General features: G+C 43.8%; 2 protein-coding genes across 2 annotated transcripts; both read left to right on the top strand.

Moving 5' to 3' along the window:
* The first annotated feature begins 5,181 nt into the window (after positions 1-5,181).
* On the top strand, positions 5,182-8,248 carry LOC146756165 (obscurin-like protein 1). The gene is made up of 3 exons (XM_085524818.1): positions 5,182-5,524; positions 6,381-6,571; positions 8,231-8,248. Exons 1-3 carry the CDS (start codon positions 5,437-5,439, stop codon positions 8,246-8,248), a joined length of 297 nt encoding a protein of 98 aa, XP_085380944.1. The 5' UTR covers positions 5,182-5,436.
* Positions 8,249-9,941: 1,693 nt separating this feature from the next.
* On the top strand, positions 9,942-11,882 carry LOC146756164 (obscurin-like protein 1). Its single transcript, XM_085524939.1, has 3 exons — positions 9,942-10,329; positions 10,653-10,765; positions 11,482-11,882. Exons 1-3 carry the CDS (start codon positions 10,071-10,073, stop codon positions 11,536-11,538), a joined length of 429 nt encoding a protein of 142 aa, XP_085381065.1. The 5' UTR covers positions 9,942-10,070; the 3' UTR covers positions 11,539-11,882.
* Positions 11,883-14,733: the final 2,851 nt, after the last annotated feature.

Raw genomic sequence — 14,733 nt, 5'->3', positions numbered from 1 at the left:
AGATACCAGACTTGCATCTAAAGAGCATTAAGACATACATGTTGTTCTTCCTCAGACCCAGTCCTGGTTGTGAAATCCCCCCTAACAACTGGTGAAGCTGTACCTGGAGGGGATGCCATGTTTACTATTGACCTTACAACAACGTGTTGTGGCACTTGGTACCTCAATGGTAAAGTCTTACAGGAAAGTGAGACCTGGATCATCAAGAGAACCCAAACTACTCACAGCCTAATGATAAAGAACGTCACCAAGAACGATGATGGAGCAGAAGTGAAATTTGTTGCCAAAAATGTTGATGTCAGCAGCAAGATGGGAGTGAGAGGTATTTGCTTTGATCCTTCTCCTTTCCTCTTACAGTCAAGGCAGAGTTGCTGTGATCTGATGATTAGAACTGGGGCTGCAGGCATTCACTGACTGTACCAAATACCTGAAATTGCATCCCATGGACTGACGTGAGTCCTGGTAATGACCTAAACATGATAGCACTGAGTGTAGGGTAAGCCAATGTACCCAGCTGAACCAGATTGCTCCATGCCAGCTGATGAATGTCTGCAATTCACAGCTACTGGCCAGTGCATTCAGTCACCATGTTTACCACTGCATCACCATAGAGCAGTACTTTCAGCTCCAGGTTCAGATAGACTTTCTGATTGCACTGGAATAGTTTAGAAGCAGGGGAGCAATCATTCCAATAATAACTCTTTCAATCACATTTGCGTGACCAAATAGAACAAATAAACATTCATGATGGGAGGAGCTGTTTGTCATTGGGTGGAAACCTCTGCAGAAGCATGTTTAGAGCATTCTTAATCAGTAGAAGGAGATGTTTGGTTGATTTTTACTTACTAAATCCGGCAAGAAGACCAAATGAAATATCTTGAATTGCTCAGCACTGACACAATGATGAGTGCAGGAACAGAAGGTGATACTTTTTCAGAGATGTTGCAGCAAACATTGACCACGTTAGCCTGATATCAATTGAAATAACGAGGCCTTTGCTCCTGACAGGTGCTGCAGTGAGATTTACCAATAAGGGCAAAGATGTAGAAAAGATCTCCGCTCAGCTGCGTGAGGAAGCCAAACTGCAGGCTGAGCTTTCAGACACAGGCGCTACTGTGGAGTGGATGAAGGATGGGAAGGAGCTCAAGGCCAGTGAAAATTATGAACTGCACATTGAGGGGAAGAGACACACCATGAAAATTCACAACGACTCAATGGATGATGCTGCAAGTTATCAGTGCATCTGTGAGGGGGATAAAATGCTCTATCAGCTTTCAGTGAAAGGTATGTGACAGTCTGGGCTGTGCTCCTCCTGCCCAGGGCCAGCAGACTGCATTCACCTGACTCCCCGACAGTCCAGCTGTTGTCAGACAGCATCTGGGGTGTTTTCAGTGGGTGTATTGACTTGAACTGGCCAATCTGCTTTGTAGAGCCATTTGATTTCTGTGTTGTGTCCTGTGATTCGTCCCTAAGATATAGAGGAAATCAAGGGAAAGACAGGAAAAAGAGCATCCCAGCCTTCCTGCTCTTCTCTCAGGGTGGCCACGAGAGATGATGTAAACAGCTCTTTTTGTAGCAGTGATCCCAAATGTAGAAAACACCTGTGAAGAGTCACAGGGACTAAATTGATGGAGAGCAGAACTTCCTGCCAAGGCTTGTCAGCTAGTCTTAATTTTGCTTTTCTTCTCTCTCTTTGTCATGTTAGCATAATATTTCATACTGGCAGGTCTGCCCACAGAATTAACTGGCACAGGCTGCCCAGAGAGGTGGTGGGATCCCTGGAGGTGTTCAGGAGCTGTCGAGATGTGGCCCTGATGGATATTATCAGGGGGCATGGTGGGGTGGGTTGGGGTTGGAATCAAAGGAGGACCCCCATGTATTTCATCAGGAAGCACTACTGGTAATAAGACCTTTGGAGCAAATCCTGGTAGGGCCACGCTCAGCTGGTCCAGTCCGGAGGCTGTTCCTCCTTACTGCAGTATCTGCAGTGAAAACCAGCACCTGCTTTTGTGTGGCTGAGCTCACATCCAGCAGTGGTGAGGGGACTACAATGATAAGAGACAGTTGCTGAAAAAATGAATGAAATTTGACTGTATGATAGGACGGAGTTAAATGTATTGACAGGATCTCAGTCATCCCAGTGTCCATCAGCTGGCTCTCGAGCTCCTAAAAGACAGGCATTCTGTAGAACGTTGTTGAATTTGTATTATCCATGCGTGTTCTTGGAACTTCAGAACAAATGCGTGCATAATCCAAACTTTGATTTTAGCAGCTCTGACTGTGCTGTCTCAACAGACCCAACTCAGTTGTGTGCGCTGTTTTGAAATGATATGTTAACAAGAAGTTGGAAAACAAACTCCATTACCTGGAGTAAAATAGGACCGTGGCCTTAGGCTTAAACCTTTGGCTAAGACAGTGGTGAGATTTTGAATCTTTGAAGTCAATTATTCCACTGTGTGTTAATAGGGGCCAGTTTCATCATCTAACTTTTGTGCTCCAATTACTTTCCATAAAGGAATTCTGTTTTTCTTTTCAGTCCTAAGTGATATCTCTATCTTTTAGGCTCGATTTGTTTGCCAGGGGGTTACAGTGCAGTAATAGAACACCCTCCATTGATTTCCTTCTAGTTTGCTTGTTCCAATTCTTTCCTCAGGTTTCCTATTTCCGACATTTTCTTGAAGCCTTGGGCTTCTTCCTTTGGCTCTGTCCCCTGTACAGTGTATGTCCTTCAACTTCTGGAGATAAGGTAATCTGGTACGTGGTTTATAAAAGCTGCCAATTTGCCAGCTTCTGAATTAGAATCCAGCAATTAGAACTAGGATTAAACGTGTACGTTTGGTCTTACGATAAATGAATGCCTCATGGTCACCAATGTCCCTGCAGTTCTTTACCATCATACATATTTTGAGTGTCCATATTTTGTTTCAGCACTGGCAGACTTCATAAACAAAGAGACAACTGGAGGAGTTATCAGAGCCGTTGCTGGAAAACATGCTGAATTTGTTTCTGAGACCTCTGAAGCCAATGTCATGGTGAAGTGGTACAAAAATGGCAAAGAAATCACGACCAGTAAGAAATTCACAATGGAAGATAAAGGGAAACTGCATAAGCTCGTGGCTTCAGCTGTAACGAAAGAAGACGAGGGAACATCTGCAAAATTGGAGGTGACACTCTGATTTTTGATTGGAAAGTCTCAGGTAAGTTTGTGAGGCAAACATGGGATCACAATCCATGTAAAGCACTTCAGACTTAATTCATTTTATTTGTCCAGCCCTGTGGGTTTCCAGTATTTAGGACAAAGATTGCATAGCTCTATTGAAGCAATTCTGACCTTCCTGTTGTCCCTATGCAAATCCACAGTATGAGCAAATAATGTAACTGTGTTGTGATGAATTCAGGACAGCCTTAGCTCCAACTGACGCTGGAGTCATGACTTGAGCCCTCACATCTGGGCTTCATTCTTCTAGTTCATGAATTGCCTCAGTGCTTACATCATGTTTAAACCTCTGACTGAAATGGTCCTAAGTTCTTAGCATGGGAATCCTGTCTCCTCTTTGGACAAATTAAACTCCATATTTGGAGAGTTCAGTGTCTCCTGCTGTACCCGAAGGATGCTGTGATCTCTGAGGTGTCTCCCTGAGGTGCTGTAAGCACAGCCATTAGCTCATAGTGCAAGTAAAACACTGTCAGGTCAAGCCTGGAGGAGTAATGCTTGTCACTGACCTGTTCCTGTTCAGGGTGGAGCTGGAGGGTAAAATAACACAAGAAATTGTAATTGAAATTCAATATCTGTGAAATTCAGCTGGTTGCATTCACAGAACCTGGCGTTAAGATCTGTTTCCTGGTTTATATCTTGAGCCTATTTTCCATAACCCAGTCCTCATTTATGAACTGAAGCTCTACTGAAAGCCTTTCGCTGTGTATGCTCATGCTGCAGTGCAGCGCTTGTGACCTTTAACAGCACATTCACGTTCCTCTGATCACAGGATCCTTAAGGTTGATTAAGACCCTCTAGTCTGACTGCTCACCTATCACCACCATGATGCTCACCATCAGCTAGCTAAAAACTCAGCAGAGATGACAGATCAAGCACAACACTGGATTGGGATGGCTAGAGATTCCTAAGATACTGAAGGATTGCTTGCAGGTGGTGTTGGCTCAGGTATTCACCCTGCATCCCACCTCCTGTTCTGTTTGGTTGAGAATCATGCATTCTGCAATTTCACTTTGTAATTCAAAGACCCTGGCTTTATCTGTTAAAAAACTGATCTAAAACAATCCAAGAAGACTCCGTTGGAACTGGTTGATGCAGAACAAAGGCATCCCCAAAGGACAAGTTGCACTGTTTGATGAACATTATTGGATGAGAGCTAAGCTAAGATTTAAAAAGTTTTGGGGCTGTCTCTGAGCATCAAATACAGAGGAAGCCTGCATGATTCCCTGAGAATGGATACCTCCTACTTTGGTGTTGGGTTAAGGGAACACTAGCTGTAACTCCTATCACAAAATGTCACATGGTTCATACAAAAAAGTCATCAAGAGGGCTTAATTAATAGCACCAAATGGTCACAAGATGGTCTTAGGGCAGGGAAGTAATCTATCTATGTGATATTGATTGATGCTGTTAGTTCTTAACAGCTTGACTCTAGAGGGACTGTTCTTCTTTGGTCACCTAGTTTTAAAAGAATAGATGTCTCCTGTCTATTCCAATTTTTAACGAATTATTTGTTCACTGATGCCATAAATGTGCCTGGCATACCAATTGGCCTTGATATATTCAGTGACTGAAAGCAACAGTTGTTGCTCTAAGAAATGCAATACTAAGCTAGGTCTGCCTGTAGCTGACAGCCATCAGCTTGCTCCTCAGGCAGGTTCTGTCTGGATGGAATGAAGGGCATGAAATACTGATGTGCTCATCAAACGCTGCTTGTTAGCTTAGAGACAAGGTGTTGAATAGGTTTGTTCATGTATTGCAAACACGTTACTTAGCTACCTTCATTTTAGATTCAGAAGAACATGTGCAGAATACAGAATTGATTAAAAGAAATAAGAACTGTCTGCATAGAACTTACTCTTTCCTTTACACAGGTGAATCAAGCACACGTTTGTATGTGAGTACCTCCAGAGGTGAAACTCGATCACCCAAATGTAATGAGCAGAGACATTACAATCAGCTCTAACTGTATCTTCATGCTGTGCTGAATAAGCCTGAGTCAGGATGTAAACCACTTTCTCTTTTTTTCTTCAGATGAAGCCATTAATTTTGTCAACAAGCCCAATACGACTCCAGAAATATCAGTCAGTCCTTCTGAAGACCTGGAGCTGGTGTGTGAGGTGTCAGCTGCAAGCGGAGCTGTCGTATGGAAGAAAGATCAAACAGAGGTGAAGCAGGACCAGAGGACAACCATCATCTCCCAGGGGACGCACCGCAAGCTCATGGTCAAAAATGTGACCCTGAAAGACCAAGGGAGCTACAGCTGTGAAACAAAAGATGACAAAGCAACATTCCAAGTGAAAGTCAGAGGTGAGAAAATGCTTGAAATCCCGGAGAGAAAGGAATGCTTCATTTTGTGTGTCTTGCATTTGGAGGATCAACTGACAGCCTCTCTGGTGCAAAACACTTTGGCTATAGGACTTTCTTTGTCATCTAGTGTCATAGCAACACTTTTCTACATGTGCTTCTCCATCCAGGAATGAATTACTGCAACAAACCATAGGCAAGGAGGGTAACTTGTGCAGCTCTTGTAGTCAGCTGGTGTCTGCTGGGTTACAGTGCAAGAGCACACCGGGCATGCAAGGAGTGAGAAAAGGGGAGGTGTTTGAAGAGATCTGGTTACTAAATTTTAATGACACAATTAGGTGGAAAATGCCACTAATCAGACTCATAAATGGCCTGGGTTGCAAAGCCCCACAGTGCTCATCCAGTTCCATCCCCCTTCTTCCTATGTGCAGGGTTGCCAAGCAGCAGCCCAGGCTGCCCAGAACCACATCCAGCCTGGCCTTGAATGCCTGCAGGGATGGAGCATCCACAGTCTCCTTGGGCAACCTGTTCTAGAGGGCCGTTCCCTTCTGATTTTCTGGAAATGTAGAGAGACATGAGAAGAAAAAAAGATAAGGGAGGAGGTTCAGCAGTGCATGCAGGTGTTCTAAATCTCATGTCCAAATCTGCTATCAGACTGCGAAATGTTTAGATTTATGATATGATATGAAATGATATGCCTATCTTTTCCCAAGGCAAAATAGAGGGGAAAGTATTTTCCTGTCTTAATGAGGCATCACGATGGTCCCTGTGAAGGGCAAGTATAGTGAAAACGGGGAGCTGGAGTTAGCTCTGCAGCAGACTACAGCAAAATGGTGTGACTGTTGTGATGTCCCTGCAGAGAAAGAAGACGTGTTTACAAACAAGGACAAGGTACAAAAGGAGGTGAAGGCTGTACTGACTAAAAATGCCACGCTGAGCTGCGAGGTGGCCCAGGAGAAGACGGAGGTGAAGTGGTACAAGGAGGGGAAACTGATCACCTCGAGCAAGAAGTTCAGGGTGGAGTCAGAGGGCAAACAGCGTCGGCTGGTGGTGAGCCAGGTGGAGAAGAAAGATGCAGGGGAGTACAGCTGCGAGGCTGCTGGCCAGAAACTCACCTTCAAGATTCATGTAACAGGTAAGACAGGTGTTGTATGAAATACAGCAGAGAACAGTAAAGTAAAATCTAGTTTCCATTATACAGTGATCCAGGTGCAGTAGTCTGTGCTGAGGTTTTTTCCCTATACTTGACTGCCTGGGTTTGTAGAAAGTATTTGGTTTTAGTATGGCACAAAGACCTGTTTCAGTCTGTAGAATAATAATTACTGATATATGTACAATGGAAGCAATATTCAAGATATTATTCAAATCTCTCCTGTGCCTGATATCCCAAACTGTAATTCTTGTTCACCTAAACATTTGACTAAGATAAGTATGTGCAGTGAGGCTGGAGTGCATGTTGTACGTGCAGCCTTTCATGGCAGGAGAAGCAGGAACTTCTCCTAGTAGTACACTGCCTTTTTACTATGCCTTTATGTTGGAGGCTGCATCTGGATAGGTGAGTCTGCTACTCACAGTAAGAGACCTGGTAGAGCTGACTATTCCCAGAGCTCAAAGTAAGATAGATATCTGCAAATCACACACAAAGAACAAAGGACTGCGTTGGTGAGCATATTTCCTTTGTGCCTTTGACAATCACAGTTGTGGCAATGGTAGAGGCCATGAGGAGTCTGTTCAGGAAGCCAGGAGTACTGTTCTGGGTCATGAAAAGGCAGCCAGTGGTTTGACTATCACATGTTTATGTGTTTTGATGTTTCACAGTGGGTCTTAAGTTAAAAGAACTCAGGTTTTGGTTGCCTGCAGGACAGATGTTCTTTTGGGTTCAATATGTTTGCATAGTGACTTGCAACCATGGGACTGGTGTTCAAGGACCCTCTTAGTTCCTTCAGTTCCTAGGTTCTTTCTTGCCTAGATTTGACACTTTGTTTCAACAGAAGAGCTGATATTCTCTAGTGAAGGCTATTAGTTTGGGCACAAGTGGTAACCTAAACCTGTTCCAACCTGTACATACAAACCTGCAAGATGGTCTCATTTCAGTCCATCAGTCAATACTTTTTCTTTTTTCCCCTCAAAGCCAAAACCTGTGTTTATAAACCAGGAGAAGGTGCAGAAAGAGGTGAGTGCTGCCCTGGCAGCAAGTGCCTCCCTCAGCTGTGAAGTAGCACAGGATCCAAGCGAAGTAAAATGGTACAAGGATGGAAGACTGCTTGCCTCCTCCAGAAAGTTCCAAATGGAATCTGTGGGCAAAGCACGGCGTCTGGTTGTGGAGCAGCTGGAGAAGAAAGATGCTGGAGAATACATCTGCGAGGCTGCTGGCCAGAAGATGACCTTCAAGTTGGAAACAACTGGTGAGCATTCGCTTTGGGAGCACTAAGCAGCTGTTTATGTGGCTTAGAGGAAGACTGGCTGTCTTCTACCCTGTGGGCATGGAACAGCCACAGTTCCCCCTGGAACAATATCAATGACCCACACCACTAATTGGATTCTCCTTTTTAATGTAGTGGTAGCGAGCTGAAAACCTGGCTGTGGAATACTTCTGACTAAGGAACTTCTACTTTAATTTCTAGGTGCACTGAATTACCCTCTAGAGTATCTTTCTGAATATATAAGCAACCACGGGTGACTATGATCCTGATTTATATCTCGGTTCAGGATTACTTTTTCAGTTAGGTTAGATGAATAGCTCCAGAGAAGATAGGGAAATACAGCAGTTCACTGGTACCACGTGTCAGAAGAATGCAGCTCAGTGCTGGGCAGTTTGCTGCTTCATTCCCTCTTACAAGTTGCACCCAAGGCTGGAAAAGACCACTGAGATAGCTGAGTCCAACCCCTGCCCACCCTCACTGGACTTACTAACCACGTCCCCAGTGCCACATACCCGTGGCTCTTGAGAACCTCCAGTGACTGTGGTATATCAGCGTGGTTGCTTCAGTTGTGTGAGTTTTCAGCCACTGGCTTTTGTTCTAGCGAGACAAAAAACCAAAACTGATGGAACAGTGTCTATACAGGAAGCAACTGGCTGTCCTGATGGCTGCCAACAGTTTTGCACAAGGTGTGTCATGCAAGCTTGCATGAGTCTGGTTTAAAAACTTGCTGTTCTGATGGAAGGAGAGGATGTTGGTACAGGATAACTGCGGGATTTGTGCTCTCCCGACATCCAGTAGCAATCACAGCTTATTGTTGCTATAGAAAACAGCTTCTCTGTAGACAAACTCAGTTAGTTCCAATAAGTGGCTGAAGCCCTAAGTGATCCAAGGTGAAGCATGATCCAAACTGGAATTTAGCTAATTGTAGTAGGGAATCCAAGATGAGTTATTTAAAATATGATTCCTCCATCTAAAACAGCATTGAACTCTTACCCTGGTTTATGATAGAAGTGAGAGTTTAACAGCAGAAGTCTGAAGTTATGCTCCATATTTCTCATCACTCAAGAGAATATTTGAATATATGAATTCCTTTGGCTATGTTAGAGCTCATAATGAGGCCAGCTGATGTTCTTTAAATGCTCGGAGTCTAGCAATGTGGGGAAGTGGACTGCTATTTGCTGATGAGCTTTAGGCTGAGAAGCCTGATTTTAGAGGACTGTGGACTTCCCCTTTCCCTTCCTCTCTCCTCGCCTTCTCCCTGGACTGATCCCGCATGGTTTGAGAATGAGTTCAGAGCAAGGTAAATGAGGAATAGCCATGTGAAAACCTGTTGTTTTAGTGCACTATAAAAGACACTTAGTCAAAGGACAAGTGTGTGTTCCAAGCTTGAGATTGCAGGAGATCCTAGAAACAACTCAGCTGCTCAAACCTGTAGTCTGGCTGAATATTTTATTGTCAGTTATGGTCAGGAGGAGATGCTTGAGTAAGACAAATAAAAGGTCATGGGTAAGTTGGTCCTTCTTGTGATATACTTCTAGGCTTTCATCAGGGAAAAGCTTAATTAGTCCAAATAATTATAGCAGAAACACCACACCAAGAACATGTGAGTGATATTTCAAATTTCTTGACGTGAAGGTAAACTTTACCTGGTTCTGCCATTCCCCAAATGTTTGTTTCATTATGACAAGAAGAACTTTGCAGAAGTAATATATTTTTTTTTCAGTCTTGTGTGCAACACAAAAAGGGGTAAAATCTAGGAGGCCACCTGAAATGTTTTTTCCATCTGGAAGGATCATTTAAGAGCACCCATGGACCTGGTTATGAACAAGTTTTCTTCTTTGCAAAGGCTGTTGCTTAATTGGCAGATACTGTACCTGGGAGAGGAAGAGGGAAGTAACTTGTTTTGGAAGTCCTGATGCTATTCAAGCATTCAAGGCCAGGCTGGATGGGGCTTTGTGCAGTCTGGTCTAGAGGGAAGCATCCCTGCCTACAGCAGGGGGTTTGGAACTGGGTGATCTCAAAGGTCCCTTCCAACCTAAACCTTTCTCTGATTCCTTTGATGATTCTATTTCTCAGCTGCTGGTGTGAGATCTCCAACCTCTCCCCGTTGTCTTTCAGTGCGGCCGATGAAGCTGGTGAAAGGTCTGCAGCCCCTGGAATTCCCTGAGAAGGGAACTGTCACCTTTTCGGTGGAGGTGTCCCATGAGGATGTGGAAGGGACTTGGCAGAAGGACGGCGTGCGGCTGAAGGCTGCACCAAATATCACGATGGGTGTCCAGGGGAAGAAACATTCCTTGACACTTTCTTCTGTGACCCTTGAAGATGCAGGACTCATTTCCTTTAAAGCAGAAGGCATGAATTCATCGGGGAGGCTCACTGTGACAGGTATTGGTTGGTGCAAGGTGTCATTATCTGCTCTTGTCCCAGATTACTTGAACAGCAGAACCAGCTTTCCTTCCAGCTGCAAAGAATGTTATGCACTGGGCTATTGCCACCAGAGTATCCCTGAAATATCAAGAGGATTGTTGTAACATGATTGTATCTAGCACAAGTAATGATAATGTGCTCAAAACAATAGGTTTTTTTGTTGTTAATTACAAGCTATATTAAGCATGGCAAGTAGGCACTGCCTTTCATTATTCCTTATGCCAGATTCTCCTAGAGACCTCATTCCCAACTAAATCCACATCCTTCTTTCTCCTTCTCAGAATTGCCTGTGAAAATCAGCAGACCATTTGCAGACATTAGCGTCATTCAGAAGGACAAGGTCACATTTGAGTGTGAGCTGTCCAGGCCCAAGGTGGACGTCAAGTGGTTCAAGGTATGGCATGTAATGGTATTTTCCTTTCTGACTTCTCTGGAAATGAATGAGAGCCTTTAATTTCACTTCCAAGGGATACGAGTCTGAGCTTTTGCTTGATAGCTTTTGCATTGCTCCCTTTTCTTTGTGCTCTTTTACTTGCCCAGATCAGCACTCTTTGTTATTATGTCCTGAGTTCATTTATCAAGTAGAAATGGAAGTTTGTTTTGGGTTTATTGTGAACTCCTCAGGTCATGCTGCACAAAATATTGTTGGTTGGAGTACAGTCTTGAGCTTCAACTCTAACACAGAAATTCTCAGCCGGGATTTTGTAGCCTTGTTGTGAACTGGGTTTTAGGGTGAAATCTGAGTTTTCTTTGCACCTGACTGTGTGAGAATTTGCTCTGGCCCTTTGTGTACCTCCCCGGTGCTCAGCTGTTCCTTCCCTTACTTGGGGATAACGTCATTTATTCAAGGTGATGTCCAAATGGGCTTGTTAACTGTCCTCCGCAGTGCTTTAAGCTGTCATAGGTCAGCCAGAATTTATGCAAGTTCTATAGCCATTCCTACATGTTGAAAACACTGCACTGTGCTTAAGCTTCAGCATATGTTCCAGTAAGCACAGTTCCATTAATTCTAGGGGAGTGGGTGAATTAAGCATAGATCTGAAGGCTCCCTTTGCTCAGTGCAGAGATGGAAGGACTCATGGAGATCTGATTTGATATTTTCCTTTCTAGGATGGGAAGGAGCTCCGTCAAAGGAAAAGAAGTGGGCATTACTTCCCAGGGAAATAAGGGAAGTCTTATTATTCACTAGTGTGAATTTGAAGATCAGGGAACATACACGTGCCAAGCAGCTGAAGACAAGACATCAGCTACCCTAAAGGTTCATTTTATGTTTAACTGAAAGAGCAAATAAATCCTACTGTGGTATTTTGCACCACAGGAAGAAATGCTTCATGTGCAGTTTGGGCACTTCTTGGTTAGTCCTTTTGGATACCTTTCTCTTTCTTCTTTATGCTCAAGACAGATTTTCCCTCCATGTGTTGCATTGGTTAAACCCCAGTTTGTAGCTCATCACCAGGCTCTGAAGCATCAGACTGGTTACTGAACACACGGGTCTGCTGTGCCCTGGTAGATGCCACCTTCCTAAGGGACGTATGAAAGGATGCTTTTTTCTGATTTCCTACTAGATGCTGTCCTCATGTGGCCACTTGGGTTCAGTGTTAGCATGAACATGAACATCTGTCCTGTCCCATGACTTTGGTGATCTCTCATTTTCTCTCTCATTCTGCAACCAGGTTGGGTTGCTGTTTCAGTACTGGCTGTTTTATGCAGGAACTCATCTGAAGATGAGGAGATTGGTGGTAACCAATATGGCTTCCTCAAATTCAAGCCATGCCTGCCAAACTTGGTGGCCTTTCATGATGGAGTAACAGCATCAGTGGATAATGGGAGAGCAACTGACATCATCTACTTGGACTTGTGCAGAGCATTTGATCCTGTCCTGCATGACATCCTGGTCACCAAAGTGGAGAAAAATGGTTTTGATGGATGGACCAGTTGCAGGATAGGGAACTGTCTGGATGGTCACACTCAGAGAGCTGCAGTCAATAGCTCAGTGTCCAGGTGGAGGGTGTTGTTGGGACCAGTGTTATTTAACATTTTTGTAGGCAACATGGACAGTGGAATCAAGTGAACCCTCAGCAAGTTTGCAGATGACACCAAGCTGAGCGGTGCTGTTGATGTGCTAGAGGGAAGGGATGCTACCCAGAGGGACCTGGACAGGCTGGAGAGGTGGGCCCTTGGCAGCCTCATGAACTTGAGTGAGGCCAAGTACAAGGCCCTGCACCTGGGTCAGGGCAATGCCAAGCACAGGCACAGGCTTAGAGGAGAATGATTTGAGAGAAGCCTTGACCCTGAGGAGAAGAGATGGTCTGGAGGGAGGTGTCCCTGCCTATAGCAGGGGGATTGGAACTAAATGACCTTAAAGATTCAGTCAGTTCTATTGTTTTTCTACCCTTAATTTTGCTTGAAAGGTTTTAGAATAAATGAGATTCTGGTTTCCATGAAAACTGTTTGCAGGGAGCGCCATTGTAGCTAGTAAGTCTATCTTTAAGCTCAAGGGCAATAATGCATTGACTGTGTTGAAGAGAGAAATGACTCAGGAATGGATGATGGTTTAGAATAAAACATAATCCTACTTATTTTCTATGCAAATATGTGTAAGGAAAAGATGCTGCACTCAGTTCTGGAAATATCCTGACAAATATATCTCTAGTGTTTCACAGCTGGAGATATCAAGATTGTTAAACCACTGGAAGATGTGGAAGTGAATGAATATGGGAGTGCATCTTTTGTCTGAGATTTCACACGATGAGGTTCAGACCCAGTGGTACAAAGATGACAACAAGCTGAAGGCTGATGACAACATCAGAATGCGGCAAGATGGTAGGGTGTAAGAGGGGGATCTTTCTCCTGAGTGGGGGGTGGGTTGGAGATCAAGCATATAAGACATCTGAAATGAAGTGAAGAGGGTTCAGAAGCGAGTTCCCCTTTTGTTTTGGGACTGAGGTTTAGGTGGAACAAGTGACATGGTGGGATGCTTAGTGTGGGAAGTGTGATGCTATCCCACCATCCCACACTGCCGGGAGCAGGTAGGAAATCAGTGCAGTTATTTCCAACGTGGGGGTGAACAGGGCAGTCAGTTCACCTTTCCAAAGAGGTTTTGTCTGACAGTGAGTGTGATCCTTCTGTATCAGGTACTTTGAAGGTGACGGCGGCCACATTTGGTCAGTCCTTGTAGAAGCCATGTTTAGATTACACTTTGGTGGGGATGTGGACGTGGGGGAATGGGTGGTTTCATTGACTTGAGAGAACAGGCAGTGATGCTGTGAAACCAGATGGATGATGCTCAGCCTGGCCATGTGCCTCAGAGCTCTTTGCTCAAGGAAGCCAAGTGTAGTTGTGGGTTTGCTCTCAAGAGCACAGTTTGGTAGGGATGAGCTGGCGGTTGGACTAGATGACCTTAGTGGTCTTTTCCAGCCTTAGTGACTCTGGTTCTCTGCTTCAGGAAAGACCTGCTCTCTGACTTACACACGTGTCCAAGTCAAGGATGCAGCAGAAATAAAATCTGTAGCAGAAAAGGCAGAATCTCGTGACTCTTGTGCCCATCTTACAGTTAAAGGTAATTATGCTTCTGATGACGATTTTGATTAAATTATCTTATGTTATAAACGAGCTAACATCCTTTGCTTTAATGTCAAAGAAGTTAAACACCACCAGGGCCTTTCACAGAAATAAAAACTCCTACCTACCTACCTTTCTGCCCACAAAATATCCAGCTTCTCTTTTGGAATTTACTTTTGCTAAGTAAAACAGATTATTTTCTTAGGAGGTTGATTTTCTACATTTAGACTTCAGATTTGTGTTTGAACGTTGAGGGATAAAAAACATAGCTTGACTTTTTCTTCATTTTCTCTTGCTGTTTGAAAAGAACACAGGGTTTTGGTTTTTTTTTTATATATATACAATGTTAGGGTATATATATGATGTTAAGTGTGATAAAGAAAAGGGAGACATTTGAGTTAGCACACTACTCAAGAGTTCAGTCCCCAGCTTTGCCACTGTTACCTTTGCCACTGTTACCATTATAAGGGCAAGAACTTCCTGGAAAATGAATTTCTCCTAAGTAGAGTCATTACATTTGAGCTACAGAGACCTTTACTAGGTGAAAACTTGTTGTTCAGAGCTAAGTTGCTGTATTTAACCAAAGTAATTATCAATGTCCGTGTTTCATTGAACCTCTTTTCCATTTCGTAATGCGAGGAGTTTGATATTGGGATGGGAAGGTCATGGTTTGATTTAGATGTTGGACTGGGAATCAGAAGATCTGGGCTCTTTTCAGATTGTCAGTCTTATTGTCTGACTTCTTAACAACATTCTTTTCTTTCTATTATTTTTTAATGATGTTTCAAGGCATTCTGAGCT

The sequence above is a fragment of the Coturnix japonica genome, chromosome 28 (genome assembly GCF_054131305.1).
Source record: "Coturnix japonica strain WE chromosome 28, WE-NBRP24, whole genome shotgun sequence".
Classification (NCBI taxonomy): domain Eukaryota; kingdom Metazoa; phylum Chordata; class Aves; order Galliformes; family Phasianidae; genus Coturnix; species Coturnix japonica.
Note: the sequence above shows the minus strand (reverse complement) of the source record. Positions and strands in the feature narration are given on the sequence as shown.